The 19,940-nt window shown below is 51.9% G+C and overlaps 1 protein-coding gene across 1 annotated transcript in view; it reads left to right on the forward strand.

The window, feature by feature from the left end:
• The first annotated feature begins 235 nt into the window (after positions 1–235).
• Positions 236–19,940, forward strand: part of LOC146869425 (zinc finger protein RFP-like) — a 95,040-nt gene continuing 75,335 nt past the window's right edge. The window contains exons 1-4 of the mRNA XM_085636571.1: positions 236–307; positions 928–1,033; positions 2,068–2,139; positions 2,236–2,262. Of these exons, the coding sequence (XP_085492697.1) occupies positions 236–307; positions 928–1,033; positions 2,068–2,139; positions 2,236–2,262 (277 nt within the window). The remainder of the gene's footprint in view (positions 308–927; positions 1,034–2,067; positions 2,140–2,235; positions 2,263–19,940) is intronic.

Consider the following 19,940-nt stretch of genomic DNA (forward strand, 5'->3'; position numbering starts at 1 on the left):
TAATGGGCTCAGCACCAAGGAAAACTGTTTGATGCCATTCTGATTTCAGAGGAGATTGCACATTATCTGTAGTATTGACTGATCCAGCCCAGTTGGACCACCGGCAGACTCCTCTCCCTTCTCCACCCACAGCTGAGGGTGGTGACTGAGGCCTACTGCTGGGTTGGGGTAGCCAGCTGGGGGAGACAGAGATCAGAGGACCCTGGTCTGTGCATAAACCTGGCTCCATATCAATATGTTGGTCTTGTGCGCCATTCAGTTTGTGTTAAAGGCCTTCCTGCACTCTATCAAAGGAATGCCGGTGCAGGTTAGCAAGGACAACAACAACACCTTGCGGTACTGCAACAAGCAGGGCAGTGTGTGGCCCTGGGTCCAATGCCAAGAGGCCCTTGCACCTATAGAGTTGGCTGGAGCATTGGGGAATTCCCTGGTCTTGAAACACCATTTGAATGCCAGGGCAGACAAGCCCAAGGTGGCATAGTGCCAATAGTTTTGCTTTTGCTAGTTAGACTTTCTACAAAGAGAGTCGCTATGATATTCATTCTGGCCTTTCCACCCCTACTTCTTGGGACCTAAGTTCCAAAAAAGATCAGGAAAGGCCAGGCACAAGTCATGCTTGTGCTCTGGATTGGGCCAAGAGACCCTGGTACCAGAAACATCTGGGCTTGAGCATCTGCCCTTTGTTCAGGCTACCACTTTGGGATGGTCTTGTATCGCATCAGCAGGGCAGGCTCCTTCTCCGGAACCGGGCCAATCTACACCTCGATGCTTCTGCCACCCGAGGTTGTGGAGGTCACCCTGGCTGTCAGACATCCTTTTACACCAGGTGAGAGGACAAATTTGTTGTCTGGGGTGAAGCTCTGCAAGGCAAATCCTTTACAAGCCTAACTGTTGGATGTTTTATTGTTTGTTTTTCCTTTGGCTCAGCAAGTGGTCACTATTAAAGGTTATTTTGCAGCCCATTTGGCCTTTTTGCATTTGCCGGACAAACCGTCCTTGTTTACACCAACTGATGTTCTGAGGTTTATTAAAGGTATGACAAACTTGCTCCCTCCCAAATGTTTTGTGATGCCACAAAGGGGCCTTAACTTGGTCTTGACGGTTCTCATGTGTCCACCCATGTAGCTCATGCACAGCTGCTTGCTTCATCTTCTGACTCCAAAAACTGTACTCCTAATTGGAATCACTTCAGCTCATAGCATGAGTGAACGTCAGGCACTGTCAGTGCAACTGCCCTACAACAGATTTTCTCCAGACAATCTGGTGCTTAGGACTTGGTGGCCTTCTTGCCAAAAGTCATGAGTCCTTTCCACGTTGAGCAATCCATCATTCTCCCAGCGCCCTTTGCCCTCCTCCTTTCTTGGAGAGGAGGAGTGATTCTATTAGTTGGACCCTAAAACATCAATCGTACCAAGTACTAGAGGGTGGACATTCAGCTTTTGTTGGGTTTCTTGGGTCAAACAAATGATTGGCTGTACAGAAAAGGACTTTGCTAAGGTGAATAGCCCTTTGCTTCAAGAGCTGGTACACACTGGCTAAAAAGCAGCCTCTGTTGGAAATGAGGGCCATTTCACCAGGGATAAGGTTCTTCCACTGCATTGACATGCGTCATTGGCATCTGCCAGGCTGTGTGCTTCGGTGCACACATTCACAACACAATGCTGCCTTGACAATCAAGACTAACAGAAAGGCCAGTACGCAGGTTCGGTCATGCATGACTTTTTGATTTGAGTCCACTCCACAGACTCTCTTACTCCAGGAGGTACTACTTTGGTATCTATTCTACAGGTGTGAAATATGTGGTTAGAAGTATCCATCAGGAAAGCACATTTAGAGTAAATTAGAGCACCTTTAGAGAATTGCTAAGAAAGATTTCCAGATCCAGTCTGGGGCCTGGGCAATATTGTAAAGGTGAAGAATCTGTGGTTAGATAGTATCCACCAGAAAGAGCATTAAGATCTGTAACTTGTTCAGTTGCATCTTTTCTAGGGAAATGAACAAAATGAGCATCTGAACACATAAATTATAAGAAACCTTACCTCAGAAGGTATAAGCTATATTAAAAAGTTAATGATAATTTGGGATCTAATCTAGCATTTTGTGTCTTTTATTATACAGAAACGTTTCCAGCAGAACTGGGTAAGTTTAATAAAGGATATGAAATGTTTTTAAAGTATTCGATTTACTCTTTATGTTGTCTAATTCACATATCATCTGTTATGTTCTTACTTTTAGAGAGCAAATACATCCAACCTGGTGAATGTGAGTAATATCCATGTACTGGGAGATGCTGTAACACTTGTGAAGCCAAGGGTTTCAGAACCAAATGGGGCTTCAAAGGCGTTAGGTGCTGGTATTACCTATATTTATTGAGCACTTATGACTTTGTGCTTTAGGACTATTTTCTGTTTTCCAATAGTTGGGGTTAATGAAGTCACATGCTTTCTGCATAATTATTTTAGTTATCTGGCCTAAGGTTCGATGTTGTCTCTTCAATAGTATCTTAATTTGGATCTTGTTGTCGATGAGCTACCAAAGGCAATGCAGCTGTGTTTGTTTCAAATATAACTTTTAATTTTACCTGTCAGGGAATTCACAAAATGATAATATTGGAAAATAATTGACACCCGGTTTGGTAAATGGATAACTTTGTCATCAAATCTGAATTAAACGTTAGATTAAAACCATTGCAGGTTGGTATAAGAAAAGGAAAAAAAAGAGTAGAGATTGGTTACAGGACCTCATATAGCCAAACAGACCTGTCCTGAAGATTACGTAATTAAAGAAATATGATTTGGGATGTTAGGATTGACAGATCAGTCAGCAGTCTCCAGTAATAGACTTATGTTTATTCTGAAGCTCAGACAAAAGTGTAATAAAAATATATCTAATAAATGAATATTGTTCTCACAGTCACAATGACCACAGCCATGAAAAAAGATGTTTAAAAAAAAAACAATGACAACAGCTAACCGTATGAGAAAGAGCTTTGAGCATCTTTGTTAGTATAATCCTCCACTATTTGGTAACAGCACACTATGTCCTTCACACTCCATGGCTTGGCCAAGCTTAGACAACCTTCACCAGGAAGGTGTGTCTGCAGAGTCCATGAGTCCATGACAAAGACTGATGATTTGGCAGTGAAGGGTACAAGCCACATCCTAAGAGAAGGTTTCAGAAAATTCACTCTGTGAGGAATATGCCTCTTTTTGTGTGTTCACCGCAAAGTTTTTCGAATATGAGAGTGCACTGAGGTTTTCTAACCAGACCTCAATGCCGGTGCTCTGACCCTAAAGTGTATGTCGAATGGGCTGTACCCCATTTGGAATGGCTAACTTACCTGTAAGTCCCTAGTAAATGGCACCCTGGTACTTTGGTCATGAAAGTTAGAGGGGTAGCCCAAGACTTGCAGGACCGTTTGTGCCACCCTGGAGGTCCTCCAATTAAAATGAGCCAGTCACTGCAGTCTTATAGGGCAGTCCCGCACTGCTAGCCCGACTTTGCTATTAAAACAATGGCAAAGCCACCACTTCCCCTCATACATTTGTGTAACTCGCCCCTCTGGCAGGCCTACTGAGTCCTAAAGGCAGAGTACCATATATGACACAGGCAGGACATGTACTTTACACGTCCTGACAGTTAAACTCGCAAGACTACAGTGTTCGAAGCATATGAGCTGAAGATCGTATACTTGTGCATAGATCCCCATCTGGTGTTGGGTTCGGATGTTTGCACTTTGTTATTGTAGAAGTATTTGTAGTCACGAGATAGGTGACTCCTCCTTTGGTTAGTAGTGCGCATTGGCATCAACTCCATCTCCAGATTGTTTTTTTCCGCCGTCGGGTTCGGATGTGATTTGCTGCGCTCCGGGTCGTTGTAGAATTCGATCCCCCTTCGACGTGCAAAGCTCTCACCGTTCGACGGTATTGTGGTATTGTTTCGATCGCGATCTCCCTCGAAGCGTATCCAAAAACCAACAAACTCTTTGAGTCCGGTCGTCGATGCCATCAACCAGCATATGGGAAGGACTCCATTTAAAAAATGCAAGTGTAGGTCTAAATTCCCACACACAGATCTCCACGAGGTCTGCAACCTTTGTCTCTCTCCAGAACACGAGAGTCAACACTGTCAGGCCTGTGATTCTTTCAGGTGCAAGAAAACTATACATTATCGCCAGGCTCGACGTCACGAAATGTCTAGATCAACTGTTTTAGCGCCAGACAACATCTTCGATACAGGCCCCGACGATCCAGAACCAGAGACAGGAGATGAACAAGCCCGCATCTCTGAAGCCGATGAATCGGACTCAGAAGACCAGATGATTACTCCAGGTCAACGGAACGTGAGTACTGACATCGACGCCCCTGCCCCGAAAAAAGACAAGACTCCGGTAACACCTTCACCTTCGGGTCTGGGTCGACACGTGATAATACTTCAGAAGCCCGCCTCCGGGCCCTGCTCCGAAGTCTACAAAGCCTTCAGGCAGCTTGGGATCGAGCCAGCCACACCACAGTACCGGGAATTCATCTTCACCACCAAAACACAAACCCAAGGTACCGTCGACACCAGAGTCTTCAGTACCGAAACAAAAAACCAAGGTACTGTCGACTCTTGACTCTTCGGCACCGAAACAGACTCAACCCAAGGCTTCCGATCTGGAAAAACATTTGAAATCTACAGAGTCGAAAACTCCACCTAAGCAAAAGGAGACTAAAACCCCTCCTAAATCTAAAGACGACAAGCCAAGACACCACTCGGAGCCTAAGTCCTCGGCGCCGAAAAAGACAGTGGGTGAAAACAACTTTTTCATCCAGATCCACCAGATCCTAAGCAAAAAACACTCCATATCGACCCCATTACCGGTCAGGTCACCTCTATACCTCCTAAGAAGAGGAAATTAGACACCTCAGACACACCTGAGATACCCTTAAAGAAAAAAGACTCAGCCACTTCACCTATAAGGCCTTTCTCTCCACCTCCACAGCTTCCAAACATAATACTCTCTCCAGCACACTCTCCAGTGCCTCCTCTCTCACCTGCACCACAAGACAATGATGAGGATATAGGGGGTGGGGATGAGGACATAGATAATGATGATACTGACGATGACACCCACAGTATCCCACCTCATGACTCTTGGGATGATTATAATGTCCCAGATGTACCTGAGCCAGATGTATATCCATCTAGAGCATCCCCTCCAGACAACAACATAGGGTTTGCACAACTAATAAATAGAGCTGCACAATACCATGGGGTCCAACTCCACTCAGACCCTTTGGAGGAAGATTTTTTATTAGAGACCTTCTTGCAGCTTCAAAAATCAACAAATACTCTCCCTATGCTGAAAGGGATGATTAAACATGCCCCTGAGGTTTTTAAAGATCCTGTCATGGCTAGAGTGCTCAATCCTAGAATTGACAAAAAATATAAAGCAGTTCCAAGCGATTCAGCTTACATTAAGGGTCAGCTCCCCCTGGATTCACTAGTAGTGGCAAATGCCCGTAAACCGGCAAATTCCCAAACCACAGGTGATGCCCCTCCGCCAGACAAAGAATCTAAACTATTGGACGCATCCGGTAAAAGGGTTGCGTCACAGGCAGCAACAATTTGGCATATTGCTAACTCACAAGCCTTACTAGCAAGGTATGACAGGGCTCACTATGATTAGCTTGAAAAGCTCATGCATCATCTCCCAGATCAATATAAGACCAACTCAAACAATCTCATACAAGAGGGAAAGTTAATCACAAATACCTCTATTAAATGTGCCCTGGATGCAGCAGATCCAGCATCTCGCACAATTAATACAAGTGTGTTACTACGCAGACATGCGTGGTTACGCATATCTGGATTTTAGCAAGAGATGCAGTCTACCATCCTCAATCAACCTTTAGATCAAGAACACTTGTTTGAACCTACTGTGGACACATCTTTAGAAAAGATGAAAAAGGACACAGAAACAGCCAAATCTATGGGGGCTCTACAGGCAACAACTACTAGAGGTTCCTTTCGTCGTTCCTCTTATAGGGGCGCCTCCAAAGCCATTGGCACAGAAAACACCTCTTCCACTAATAAAAGCCCCACTCAAACTTCCCCTAACAGAGGATGTTTTAGAGGGACTTACAGAGGCAATAACAGACGGAGAGGACGTGGTTCTAACACCCGCAACTCCCCCGCCGCAGACAACGCCCAATGTCCATAGAACATCTCACGCTTCTCAAGCAGGAGGTTCTCTCTCTCTTGCAAAAGCATGCAATAGAACCAATTCCCCTACATCAACAAAGTACAGGGGTTTACTCCTTTTGTTTCCTCATTCCAAAAAAGGACGTCACTCTCAGGCTAATCTTAGACCTCAGACTGTTAAACCTGTACATACAATCCGACCACTTCCACATGGTCACTCTACAACAGGTCCTCCCACTGCTCCAACAAGTCGACTTCCGTGCCACTCTAGATCTCAAGGACGCCTACTTCCACATCCCTATTCACACTGCTCACAGGAAATACCTATGGTTCGTAGTGAACGGGCAACATTACCAGTTCAAAGTACTTCCATTTGGAGTCACAACAGCACCCAGAGTCTTCACAAAATGTCTTGCGCTGGTAGCAACCCACTTAAGAAGACAACACATTCATGTGTTTCCTTACCTAGATGACTGGCTCATAAAAGCCAAGTCATGCAGCGATTGTGTACAACAAACACACAACACAATCCAGCTGCTACACAACTTAGGATTCGCAATAAACCTCACCAAGTCACATCTCCAACCGTCCCACACCCAACAGTATCTAGGTGCAACAATAGATACTACCAAAGCCCTTGCATACCCCAATCCAGCCAGGATAGCCAGTATGCAAGCTCTCATAACAAAATTTCAGCTGCAACACTCACTACCAGCTCGAGTGTTCATGCAGTTAATAGGGATGATGGCCTCTTGCATCTTAATTGTCCCTTACGCAAGACTCCAGATGCGTCCATTACAGGAATGTCTAGCACAACAATGGAACCAAGCTGAAGGTCAACTTACAGATCTGGTGTTGGTAGACAGCCACACATATCGCTCTCTGCAATGGTGGAACACACAAAATCTTTCCAAAGGGCGGCCGTTCTTGGACCCAGTTCCACAAAAAGTGCTAACAGCGGACCCATCGCTCACCGGCTGGGGAGCTCATCTCTTAAACCATTTCTTGCCTAACTATCCATGCCTGCCTCTGCTAGGTTGTGTATTTCATGTCTGGTTTCTGAGTGACAGGGGGTGGGGGGCTCCAGGAGACTGGGTCAAGGCTGAATAGACCTGAATAGACCTATCTGCACGAGGAGTGGTGGGAAGAGTAGCACCTGGGCCTGAATAGGGCTGTGCCTGCCTTCCACAATGCTGGCTCCACCTCCTGTGGTGCATCTGATGACCCTGGCCCACACTGTCAAAGGAAAGAAGAAGTCCTGTAAACAAAGTGCTCCAAGACTGCACAGAACTGGTTTGGACTAGGTACAGACACTCTCTGCCTTCAGAGACCAAGGATTTTGGTGTATTAAAGGGGGGACACAGACCCCAGACCTTTAGATCACTTCTGGGAATCAAGACGAACCTTTGCTGAGGAGAAGAACCAGGAAGCTGAAGGAGGAGACTACCCCAGTGCTGTGTGTTTGGGGGTTGGCCTGCAGTGGATGCTTCATTGCCAAAGAAAGGAGAAAAGAACAGAGTGTGATTTTCATCAACTTGCAGAAGATCTCCAAGGGCTTGAACTTGAGCTTGCCTTCTGCCTGAAGCCTCCAGGATACAAGACTTCACCAACCAGCTCCCCCCCTGAATTCCCTTCCTGGGAATTGAAGTGCCTGCTGTTGTTCTGGGCCTTCTGAGAGACTGCGTGTCGCTGGGAGCTGGTAGTGCGACTCAACGACGAGAAGCGTGTCGCCGCCGCAGCAGTTGCCGTCGCATCGCCAAGGAAGCGTGCCGCCGCTGTTGCCATCGCATTGCCGAAGCACGGCGCTTCCCCGGAGAAGCGTACCGCCGCCGCAGAGGTCGCCGTCGCATCACCGGAGAAGTGTGTCTCAGGGCCTGTCGTGGCTCAGAAGATCATCGAGTCGCCGCACGGCCGTCGGGCGTGCACGCATCGCCTCAACGTTGTCACATTGTGAGCAAGACGCCATTTTGTTGCATCGCACCGGAGAAGAGTATCGCGTCGAGGCGCCATTTTGTCACATCGTACTGAAGAGCAGTAAGAGACCGACTCATCACCTCCCCACACGGTAAGGACGCGAGCATCAACTCCCCTGCGCAGCAATAAGGAACCGACACATCCACTCCCCTGAGTGTAAGGAACCGACGCCTCACCTTCCCTGCGACCCTTTTGTTGGCGTTGCGTTACTCAATCAAGGTACTTTGAGAGTAAAGTGTCGCATTTACAACTTGAGAGAACTGAACTATTTTCCACTATTTTAAAGTCTATTTTTGAGTACAGTATTGTAGATTTTTTGTCGTTTGGTCTTGTGATAAGTCTATATAAAAATACTTATTTTTATAATACAACCTGTTTGGTGTCCCTCTGTAGTGTTGTCACTGTATTACTGTATGTGTTCACAAATTCTTTACACACTGCCTCTGAGATAAGCCTGCCTGCTCGTGCCAAGCTATCAATGGGGTGAGAAGGGGTTATTTTAGGAATGTAGCCCCTTGCCCTGACTAGACGCAAGGGTCCCTATTTGGTCGAAGGTACCTACCTCTGCCAACTAGAGACCCCCAAATCGAACATTGTGGATAGACTTGGTCACCCTATTGGCGAGTACAGGGTTACATACTGACTCGTCAGGGTGCTAACTCCTGAACGTTGTGGCCAAAGTGGGCATTCCAAAGTATCAAACAACTCCTTACATTAATATTCAATAATAATCTCAAGTCGAAATTAATATAACTTGTTGCAGTGTGCAGCTTTAGCAAAGTGCCCCAGTGTTGCCTTTAAAACTCCTGTACCTTCCTGGGCACGCATGGACCCATTCCACGAGACAGCTTTCTGCCCTCCTGGACAGAGATGCAAACGATTCTCAGGAAGCAGAACAATAAGGGATTGCAGGTCAGGGAGCGGTTTACTTCCTTCCTGCAGGATGCCTCTTAGGTGTTAGCTTCAAAGGGGAAGTTAACTTTGAAGGCCAGATATATCGCACTAGGAAAGAGGGCTGCCCCATTGTTTAGGCAGACAGGCTGGCAAGGCAAGCTAAGAGGGGGAACCAGTTGCCAAGCCTGTTTTCCCAGGGGCATATAGCCAGAGGTAGCCACACCCCAGGGGTGGGCTAGAGTGAGCAGAATGGTGCATCCTGCGATAGTCAGATGCCACACTCAGCAGGATTTAGTCACCAAGTGGGAGGGAAACTGGTAATCCATTGGCTACCAACCTCATCCTGCCCTGAGGACACTTTCTCAGCAGAAATCAATCAATCAATCAATCAATCAAGCATTTGTATAGCGCGCTACTCACCCGGAGGGTCTCAAGGCGCTTGGGGGAGGGGGGTCCGCTATTGCTCGAACAGCCAGGTCTTGAGTTGCTTCCTGAAGGAGAGGTGGTCTTGGGTCAGGCGGAGGTGGATGGGGAGGGAGTTCCACATCTTGGCAGCCAGGTAGGAGAAGGATCTTCCTCCTGTTGTGGCTCTTCGGATGCGGGGGACGGCGGCGAGGGCGTGGCTGGTTGATCGAAGCTGGCGGGTGGGAGTGTAGAAGGTCAAGCGGTCGTTGAGGTATCTTGGGCCTTGGTTGTGGAGAGCTTTGTGTGCGTGGGTGAGGAGTCGGAACGTGATTCTCTTGCTGACGGGGAGCCAGTGCAGGTTTCTCAGGTGTACGGAGATGTGGCTGTGTCGGGGAATGTCCAGGATGAGGCGTGCTGAGGCGTTCTGGATGCGCTGGAGTCGTTTCTGGAGTTTGGCTGTGGTTCCGGCGTAGAGGGAGTTGCCGTAGTCCAGTCGGCTGGTGACGAGGGCCTGGGTGACCGTCTTCCTGGTTTCGGTGGGGATCCACCGGAAGATCTTACGTAGCATGCGTAGGATGTTGAAGCATGATGCGGAGACGGCGTTGACTTGTCTGGTCATGGAGAGGGAGGAGTCCAGGACGAAGCCCAGGTTGCGTGCGTGGTCTGTTGGTTTGGGAGCGCTGCCAAGGGCAGGGGGCCACCAGGAGTCGTCCCAGGCGGAGGGTGATGATCCCAGGATGAGGACTTCCGTCTTATCTGAGTTCAGTTTCAGGCGGCTGTTCGTCATCCACTCGGCTACGTCTTTCATCCCTTCGTGTAGGTTGGTTCTGGCGGTGGCGGGGTCGTTGGTGAGGGAGAGGATCAGCTGGGTGTCATCGGCGTAGGAGATGATGTTGAGGTTGTGTTGGCGTGCGATGGCTGTGAGGGGGCTCATGTAGACGTTGAAGAGGGTGGGACTGAGTGATGATCCTTGTGGTACGCCGCAGATGACTTCGGTGGCCTCGGATCTGAACGGGGGTAGGCGGACTCTGTGTTCTTCCGGCGAGGAAGGAGATGATCCATTCCAGTGCCTTCTCCTGGATACCGATGTTGTTGAGGCGCTGCACTAGGGTGCGGTGGCAGACCGTGTCGAACGCCGCGGAGAGGTCCAGGAGGATGAGGGCCGTTGTTTCCCCGTTGTCGAGCAAAGCTCGGATGTCGTCGGTGGCTGCGATGAGGGCAGTCTCGGTGCTGTGATTGGCCCGGAAGCCGGACTGCGAGTGGTCGAGGGATCCGTTCGTCTCGAGGAAGGCGGCCAGTTGTCTGTTGACGGTTTTCTCGATGACTTTGGCCGGAAAAGGAAGGAGCGAGATGGGGCGGTAGTTTTTGAGGTCGGTGGGGTCCGCTGATGGTTTCTTCAGTAGGGCGCTGAGTTCGACGTGCTCCCAGCTCTCTGGGAAGGTGGCGGTGTCGAAGGAGGCGTTGATGATGTCCCGCAGGTGGGGTGCGATGACGGAGTCGGCCTTGTTGAAGACGTGGTGAGGGCAGGGGTCGGTTGGAGATCCTGAGTGGATGGAGTTCATCGTGCGGATGGTGTCTTCGGTGTTGACTGGGGTCCAGGCGCGGAGGGTGGTGGTGGGGGGCGTTGTTCCGGTCGTAGGGTGTGATGGCTGTGTGCTGAAACTGTTGTGTATGTCTGCGATCTTGCTGTGGAAGAACGAGGCGAGCGAGTTGCAGAGGTCTTGCGAGGGCGTGATGTCGTTGTTTCCGGCGCTGGGGTTCGAGAGCTCTTTGACGATGTTGAAGAGTTCCTTGCTGTTGCGGGCGTTGTTGTCCAGTCGTTCCTTGAATGCGGATTTCTTGGTGGCGTGGATCAGCTGGTGATGTCTTCGAGTGGCGAGCTGGAGGGTGGTCATGTTGTCTGTAGTTGGGTTTCTGCGCCAGGCTTTCTCGAGGACCCGGCAGTTCTTCTTGGAGCTCTTGAGTTCGTCGGTAAACCAAGATGCTTTCTTGGTGCCGGGTCTGGCGGGGGGGTCTTCAGTGGAGCGAGGTCGTCTGCGCAGTTGCTGATCCATTTCATGAGGTTGTTGGCGGCTTGGTTGGGGTTCGCTGATCTGGTGGGGGGGTTCTGGCTCAGGGATGTGGTGAGCTGGTCGGCAGTGATCTTGTTCCAGCTTCTGTGGGGGACCAGTTGCGGGTGGTGGTGAGTCGTGGTCCTTATGAAGCTGAAGTGGACGCAGCTGTGGTCTGTTCAGTGGAGTCCGGTGGCAAGGCTGAAGGTGATGTCCTTGCTGGAGGAGAAGACGGGGTCGAGCGTGTGGCCGGCGTAGTGGGTGGGGGTGGTCACCAGTTGCTTGAGTCCGAGGTTGGCGAGGTTGTCCAGCAGGGTGGTGGTGTTGCGGTCATTGTTGTTCTCCAGGTGGAAGTTGAGGTCCCCGAGGAGGATGTAGTCAGCGGAGGGGAGGGCGTGCGGGCTGATGAAGTCGGCGATGTCTTCGCTGAATTGTGTGCGAGGTCCCGGGGGTCTGTAGATGAGGGTGCCTCTGAGGGTGGTCTTGGGGTCGGTGTGGATCTGGAAGTGCAGGTGTTCGGCGGCTGTGAGGGTGTCTTCGGAGTTGGTCGTGATGCGGATGGTGTTCTTGTGGACGATGGCGATGCCTCCTCCATTCTGGTTGGCGCAGTCCCTCCGGGTGATCTTGTATCCGTCCGGGATGGCGATGGCGATGTCGGGTGCTGAGGAGGCGTTCATCCAGGTTTCCGTGAGGAAGGCGACGTCTGGGCATGTGGCATCGAGCAGGTTCCAGAGTTCCACTGCGTGTCTGTGGACGGAGCGGGTGTTGAGCAGGATGCACTTCAGGTGCTTCAGGTGGTTGCTGTTGGTGCTTGGCTTGGTGGGTGCGGTACGGGTCCGGATGCAGGAGAACTTGCAGGATTGGCAGGTGAAGGGTCCGTGGGTGCGTCTTGGGGTGGCTCTGCAGCAGCCGGGGCTCCGGCCGGTGTTGAGTGCGATGAGAGTGGCGGCGTTTTAGATCTTGCGGGTGGGCTGGCATCTGCGGGGGCCAGGGAGTCTGGCGCTGGGCGCGGGCCAGGCGCGGACGGGCACAGACGGGCTTGCCTTAGGCGCGCCTTCGGCGCGGCCGCTGCGCGGCCTCCATATGAGTGGGAGAGGGAGGGAGGAGCAGCTGGGAGGTGGGAGCGGGGCGGCCAATAGGGTGCGAGGGGGGCGGAGCTACGGGACGCTGCGGCCAATAGGGTGCAAGGGGACGGAGCTACAGGACGTGGCGGCGGGAAGCGGGCAGCGAGGGACGGGAACGGACGAAGGGAGCACCACTGGGCAAAAATACAGGTACAAGCGGGGGCACAAGGAGGCAGAAACAAGTCACAAATGTAGGGCACAAGGAGGCACAAAGGAGGCAAAAGAGTCACAATTGAAGGCAGGCAGGCAGGCACTCACACGGGAACAGAATGGAAGGGGGACACTGGCACTCGGCAGGCAGTCAGGTCTTGGGCAGCGGCAAGCGTCACACAGGGGGCTGCGTGGCGGTTAGGGGAGCGACCTGCCTGGTGAACAGGGTCAAAGGTCGCTCCCCGATTGATTGATTGATTGATTGATTGATTTCCTGCTTCTTTTGTTAACATTGGGTGAAAAAAAGACTACTAATTGATGTCAAAATTGCTTCAGCAAAATGAGCAATTGTAGGCTGGGTCTCGTGCGCATGAGTCACCCAAATAAGGCATACTGGGCTGACAATTTCACAGCCCTTACGTCTGTGAGGTCATCAGTCGGGCAGTGCAATAGTTTCCTGCACTGAGAACGCCCCCTTATGATGTGCAGGTAAAATTCGACCAGGGCGCTTCAAGCTTCATCCCTGTAGCACTCTGCTCTTTATGTCAATCAGGGACTGGAGGTTCAGCCAACCCACCCTTTCACAACTCGTCATAGGACGAGTTGGGCAAGGGTGGGGTTAGAGGCAGGAGATGCACATCCCTGAGGTTTGTGCTGTGTGTATCCGAGCGGTTAGGTTGAGTCACTTTTATAAGGTAGTGCGTTATTGCTGGAGTGTTTGCAGTCAGTCTTCATCTGTAATACCACGGCATGGCCATAACATGCAAGGACAGCCAGACCAGTCACTGCAGAAAAGTTCATGTATTTCGCGTAAGGCAAACTGGAAGCGCACTCTCTGCTGATTCAGCATGAGCGCTGTACGTGGTACCAGTGCCACCCAATACCTTTGTTGTCTCCTTGATTCTACTTTAACTTGTCCCTGTCTCAGCAGAATATCTATGATTACTGCAGCAGAGGCAGTGGTACTGTGGCCCAGATGGAAAGGCAGTCCAGCCTGTCCTGTACCCACAGTACAGATGTCAATTTATTCACCATTTCCTCTCTCTCTCTCGAGTAGTTACCAGCTAAGTGTTTTCACTTCTGTGGGGGTGGAACTAGAGGGGGGTCCAGTAGTGGGTATTTAGAGGCACTTGTAAGAGTCCGTGCGCAATTCTAACCATTCCATGTGATTACCCCCATCATGCACAGTTTCCCAGCAGTATTGCATTAGAAACGTTGTGCTTTTTTTCACTGGAAGAGCCGTCTTAGGCAATGCAGGTTCATTCCACCATCAGAGCTGTCACGTCTGCTTCCTTCCATTTATATTAAAAAAAGCGGATCCACTCTTATCAAGAATAGTTGCTGAGTTGATAGCTGCGTACTGTGTGAGTCGGGCCTGAGAGTTGTACGTATGCATTGCGATGAGAGAGAAATGTGTAGTTGCTCAGTGTGCAGGGTATCTGATAGAGACTACTAGCCGTAGATTCCTTCACGTAGAATTATCCCCAGACGTGAGACTGGACCCGGAAAACTTTCTTGCCCAGCATCCCTGCGCGCCGGGGGGACGGCATCACGTGACTCCTCCCAGGCGTCTTCCGCACACGTGACGTCAGCGAAGTCACATAAGCCCCATCCCAGTGCGCCTACGTCAGTTTTTTCCTTTTCCCCTTTCCCCGTGCAACGCGAATCCGGTTTGTGCTCTGGGCCTGTTTAGGCCTTTCCCTTATGCTATTGCTGCGTGTGTGGGAACAGTGTGCGATTGCCTTCGGGCTTTAAAACTTGCTCGTCGTGTGGCCGCCTCATGTTGGCGACGGATCCTCACCCCATCTGTATGTGGTGTTTGGGAGAGCACCACGACTCCACTGATTGTGAGGCGTGCCAGCAGATGAAGCCGAAGTCCCGGCGGGTGCCACGGATGAAACTTCTTTTGGCTCATGTGACCAGGTTGGCGTCGTCATCTCGCCCGGCCCCTGCGGAGGGTTCTCGGACCCGTGGCTTCCCTCGCCGACTTCGATCTTCTCCCAGGTCGCAAGAGCGCCGCTCACCTATTGGTAAGTGTCGCAGTTTGTCCCCGAGGGTCGGGTTCCGACCTGTCGGGGGTGTGGGCTCTCCGCGGGTGGTGCAGCCCCGCGTGTCGTCCCCTTATCTACCGCTTCCCGGCGTGGGGGCGACCAGAGCTCAAATGGAGACATATGCGGCGGCTTTGCAGGCCTCGCTAGCTTCCCCTCCTCCTCCTTCCCCTCCTGGGACGTCAGCGGGGCCCTCTGTGGCGTCGCCGGCGGCTCCGACGCCGACTGGTTCGGATCCAGGCTTGGAGGATGTGGTGCTGTTGGGGTGCGGCCCTTCGGGGGTCCCTCTTTCAGACCACGGCGCCTCTGCTTCGCCGCAAACTCCCGTGGGAGTCCCTGTGGTGTTGCGGGAGGTCGCCGGGGCTCAGTTCGCACCCCCAAGCCCCTCTCGGTCCTCGGAACAGGCGGCGGCTTTGTCCGAGGCCGATGTGACGCCGCTACGGCGCCGGCGGCTGCTGGCCCTGGCGGTGTCACAGGGTTCGGCGGAGGGCCTATCTCGCCCAGTCATGAGTCGCGGCTGGCGGGGGACTCCTCGTCCCTCCCCGGGCGGCTACCTCTTCGGAGGTCTGGTCAGCGCCGCTCCGGCGCCGCCCCTTCGCCACCACGGCTCCAGCACAGCTCCGTTCTCCTGCACCGTGTGCAGTGTCGGAGGTCGCCCTGGCGTCTCCTCCGGCGCCGGTCAACATCGGTGTCCTACCTCAGGTTGCGGACTCTACGGCGTTGGGCCGACGTTGGGTCGTAGACTCGTCTTCGGACGCCTCTTCTTCTCCAGAGGTTCGGTGGTTGCTGGTGTCATCCTCGCCGGAGACGGGCTGCCGTGTCGTGGCTTTTTCCCCGACGTCGTCTAAAGGCGGCTCCTCGCCGTCTCCACGACCGCGGTCTTCGCCGGAGGAGCCACAGGTCCCCCACTCCTCGGTCCCTCTTCCTTCCTTCCAGCCTTGGCCCTTCCTTCCTCCGGTTGGCTTGGGGGATGGTCGCCTTGGCTTGCAGCCATCACCGAGGAGCTGCTTTTCCCTCTACGGGGCCCTACGGAGGCGGGTGCGGCTTTCATCCGCGCTGTTTCCACGGCTGTGGGAATTTTGCGCATGGGTGATCCGGCTTCCCATCTCCCCGCAGGTCATCTTCTGGAGGTTCTCCATCAGGGCTCTGGTGGTAGGGAACTGTTGCTACCCTTCGAGGGTTCACTCCACTCTTCTCTCTTGGGGACTTGGGGCTGTCCCGCCACTGGGGACCCGGTGCCCCAGCACCTTCTGCACCGCCACCATCCGGCACCACGTGATCCGGTATGCCTTTCTCTTCACCCTTCGACCAGAGGCCCCCTTTTTCAGTCTGCCTTTCCTGCTTTGCCGCGGCTGTCTCCTTCCCCGTCACGGGAGGCCCGCTGGCTGGACTCATGGGGGCGCAATATGTTTGCCTCAACCAGTGCGGCTCTGCGGGCCCTTAACACACTGTGTGTTTTGGCTAGGGCCACTTCTTGCTTGTGGGACTCAGCGGAGTCCCTTATGTCTGCCGCTTCTCAGGAGGGTGCCTGTGTGGATTTGAGACACCATGTCTTGGATGGTCGGGAGCTGGAGGCGTTTATCCTTCGTTCCGCTCTGAACATCTCGGAGGTGCTGGGTCTTGCCATGGCCTCTTCAGTTGCCCATCGTCACCATGCCTGGCTTCAGGACAGTGTGTTCCCGGAGAATGTTCGAGAACGGCTGGTGGACCTTCCCTTCGATGGTGCTCTTTTGTTCCATGCACCTGCGGACTCAGCCATCCAGAGGTTCTTGGCGGGGCTTCATCGTCCTCCTCCCCCTCCTTCTTCTCCTCCTCAGTGACCTGCGTGTTGATCTGGTTCTTGGAGCTGTTCTTCCGTTGGGGCGGGTCGCCCCGGTTGTCTGTTCTGTGTGCTTCATGGCCACTCAAGTCCTCCTTGCTGAGGCTGTGGTTCTGTTGGCTGCTGGCCAGCCCTATTTGACTGTGTATTTTTCCTTTGTGTTTTTTACACCATGCTGGGCCTGAGATTGGGTCTTCTGCATTTCCCCTCTGGCTGTTTGATAGGCCTCCTGCGGGGCTTTTTGCCCCAGGTCTTTTTTGTTGTCCTCTGCTGCGGAAGTTTCTTCCTAAGAGGTTCCCATTGCTTGGGATATGACATGCCCTATGTGGGGCAGGGTTGGCTGTTATATAGCCCTGGTATGTGCTGGGGAGTTGTGGTCGCCTGCGGGCTTCTGCTCTTCGTGGCATTGTGGTATGTTGCGGATGCAACCTTCTTCTTCGCCTTTTTGCTTTGAGTGTTTCGCCCTGTGGTGTCCCTGGCGTCTGGCGGAGCTTGTCAGTGCCGCCCTCTTGTTCTTTCTGCACCGTTGTGCCTTCTTGGGGCTTTAGTGGGACTGTCATCCTGCCTTCTCCGCTGCTTCCAGTGGGCCTTGCACTCGGTTCTACCTCTTCTCCCTGTGGGGGGGATGGTCCCTGACTTCCGGACCCTCTTGCGGGCGCAGTTTGTCCATGCGAGGCGTTGGACGATTCTTCTGGGTGACCTTGAATTCCCCTTTTCGGCTTCCGCCTGCTTCTTGCTGCTGGCGCCGTCCTGTGTGGGATTGCCTTTGCTCTGCCTCTTCTCCTTGGAGTCTCTAGGTTGCTCTTCTCCTTGGGTGCTCCTTCCTTGCCTTGGCCTTGGGCGGAGGTTTTGTTGCCTTACATGGGCATAGGGTGTTTGGCCTCTTTGCGCCTTGCCTTGTTTCCTCTGATGAGTGAGGACAGGCTATCTTCTTTTCCCGCACCCCTGCTCCCCCCCCCTGCCCCCCACCCCTCAGGGTTGGTGGCCTCCTGCTGGCGGGATTTCCCTTTGCTTGGGGGTTGGGGCTCCTTGTCCTGTTTTCGGACTCTGCCCCGGTACGGCCCTCTGTTGTGCCCCGGTGGGTGGGATCCTCTCGCAGACCCTCCTTCCCCTTGGGTATGGCTAGGGTATCTATTCTACGTGAAGGAATCTGCGGCTAGTAGTCTCTATCAGATGTACGAGTTACTTACCTTCGGTAACGATGTATCTGGTAGAGACGATTCTAGCCACAGATTTCTTCACGGCCTGCCCTTCCTCCCCGTTCTGCGAGGGCTTGTGATTTGGTCTTTTGCACTCGCTTCCCTGTGGGTGGCTGTGTCTTCTATGAGTACATTCTTTCCCTCTTTCTGTCAGGCAGTCCCTTTTTCCTCCCCGTTGTCACATGGGAGGATAGGTTTGTTGGTACTTCTGACTCTTTGCGTTCCTTGAGGTTGGCGTCTTTTGGCTGTGTCTCTGCCCTTGTTCCTGATGGGGGTTGTCACACTCTGTGATGGGGATGTCTTGCAGTTTTGTCGTTCCCTGTGTGTCCCCGACTGGTTCCCCTTCCTTGTCTTTGGTTGGGGTTGTAGTCCTGTTGCATGTTATTGTGACATTTTTACATATGTCCCTTGTCTCCGGAGGGCTGTCTCTGTACTGGCAGGGTTGCTGCTCTGTTCTTTATTCTTTCCCTGCCTTTGGGTACAGCAGTGCCGGGCACTGCTCTTTATGGTGTCGTTCCTCACCATTCCTTTTTCTGCTCTTTCACGCACTGTTCCTATACTCTCAGAATTTTGTCTGCTGGCTCCAAGTTGTAGCGCGGAAAAGTTCTCAGAAGAAAACTGACGTAGGCGCACCGGGGTGAGACTTATGTGACCTCGATGATGTCACGTGCGCGGACGACGCCTGGGCGGAGTTGCGTGATACCCTCCCCCCGGCGCGCAGGGATGCTGGGAATGAAAGTTTTCCGGGTCCAGTCTCACGCCTGGGGATAATTCTACGTGAAGGAATCTGCGGCTAGAATCGTCTCTACCAGATACATCGTTACCGAAGGTAAGTAACTCTTACTTTGATACAGTACAGGCCAGTCCACTTGTAGCCATACCTTCCTAGGCGTGGTCAGATAGTTGTCACCCGTTGCCACTCGCCTGTCCTGAACCACCTTTGGAATAGTTCTTGAATCCCTATCAAGCTTGATTACGTTCTGATCTCCTAGGCCAGTGCCCAGGTGAGTGAAGACATTTTGCCATTTGGAAGGTGGCTGCACACTTTCATTTTGTACATCTCAAATGTTTATTTCTCAATCACCCCTGCAGGTGAGGACCATCATGTGGGTTAGAGGAGGGTCCTGTGGCAGCATCGACTGAGGACTGTGTTATTATCCTATGCTCAGTAAGGGCAAAGAACGAGAACTGTGGCCAAACAAAAGAGAAGAATCATTTGGTGGAAGGAAGAAAGTTCACTGTGGGAAGCAGAGGGAGAAAGCAGATGATGAATGACACCGGGGTAGGGGGCAGATTTACAAGCCCCTTGCGCTACTTTTGCGTCACGTTTCCCATGTTAAAAGTGACGCAAAAATGGCGCAAGGGCCTTGTAAATCTGCCCCTGGGTATTGAGAAGAGGCGGACCCGCAAGGTATGTAGAGGGGGGAAGACTGAAATGAGGCAAAAAGCAGTGAGAAATAGAAGGAGAAAACTGCAGGATAAGTAGAAGACGTGGCGGCATAGCAGGCATAAAGAGAAATCAGCAGTGCACAGAAAAGCAACCAGCAGCGTACAAAAAGAAACCAGGCAAGGTCTAACATCTTTACATAGCATTACTATGTGCAGTGCCTAAGAGACACTGTGCCTGTGTGCTGTAATCCAACAACACTGTGCCTCCATGACCCAGTCAGCGTCTATACTCCCAAGCCTGAATCTGCCACCCCAGGCCACGATCAGCACCAGTGCAAAGTATAGCTGGGAGAATTAGCTCTGAAAGTTTCTTTGCCAGGGCCACATTTAGTAAATGGAGCACTGAATTAATTAGGCTTCCTAGAGGCAGTGCTGCATTTGTTTTTTTCTTGAGCTTTCTTTCAGTATCTGAGGTAGTAAGAGGGCTAAAGAGACACCCATGCCAAACTCTTGTCAGCCATCCGTGATAACTCAAGCTTACAATTTCCCCCATTGCACCTCTTTTCCTTCCAAAGCAAGGGGTACAGATAGTAACTGTAAATGGAGAACGGGATGCGGGTGAATGTGAACTGGGAGAAAGGTAAGATCATGAGTGAAATGGAAGGGCATATGCGTACATAGGACATACTTTTACAGGCCTT

Source organism: Triturus cristatus, chromosome 1_1 (assembly GCF_964204655.1).
Source record: "Triturus cristatus chromosome 1_1, aTriCri1.1, whole genome shotgun sequence".
In the NCBI taxonomy this organism is placed as follows: Eukaryota; Metazoa; Chordata; class Amphibia; order Caudata; family Salamandridae; genus Triturus; species Triturus cristatus.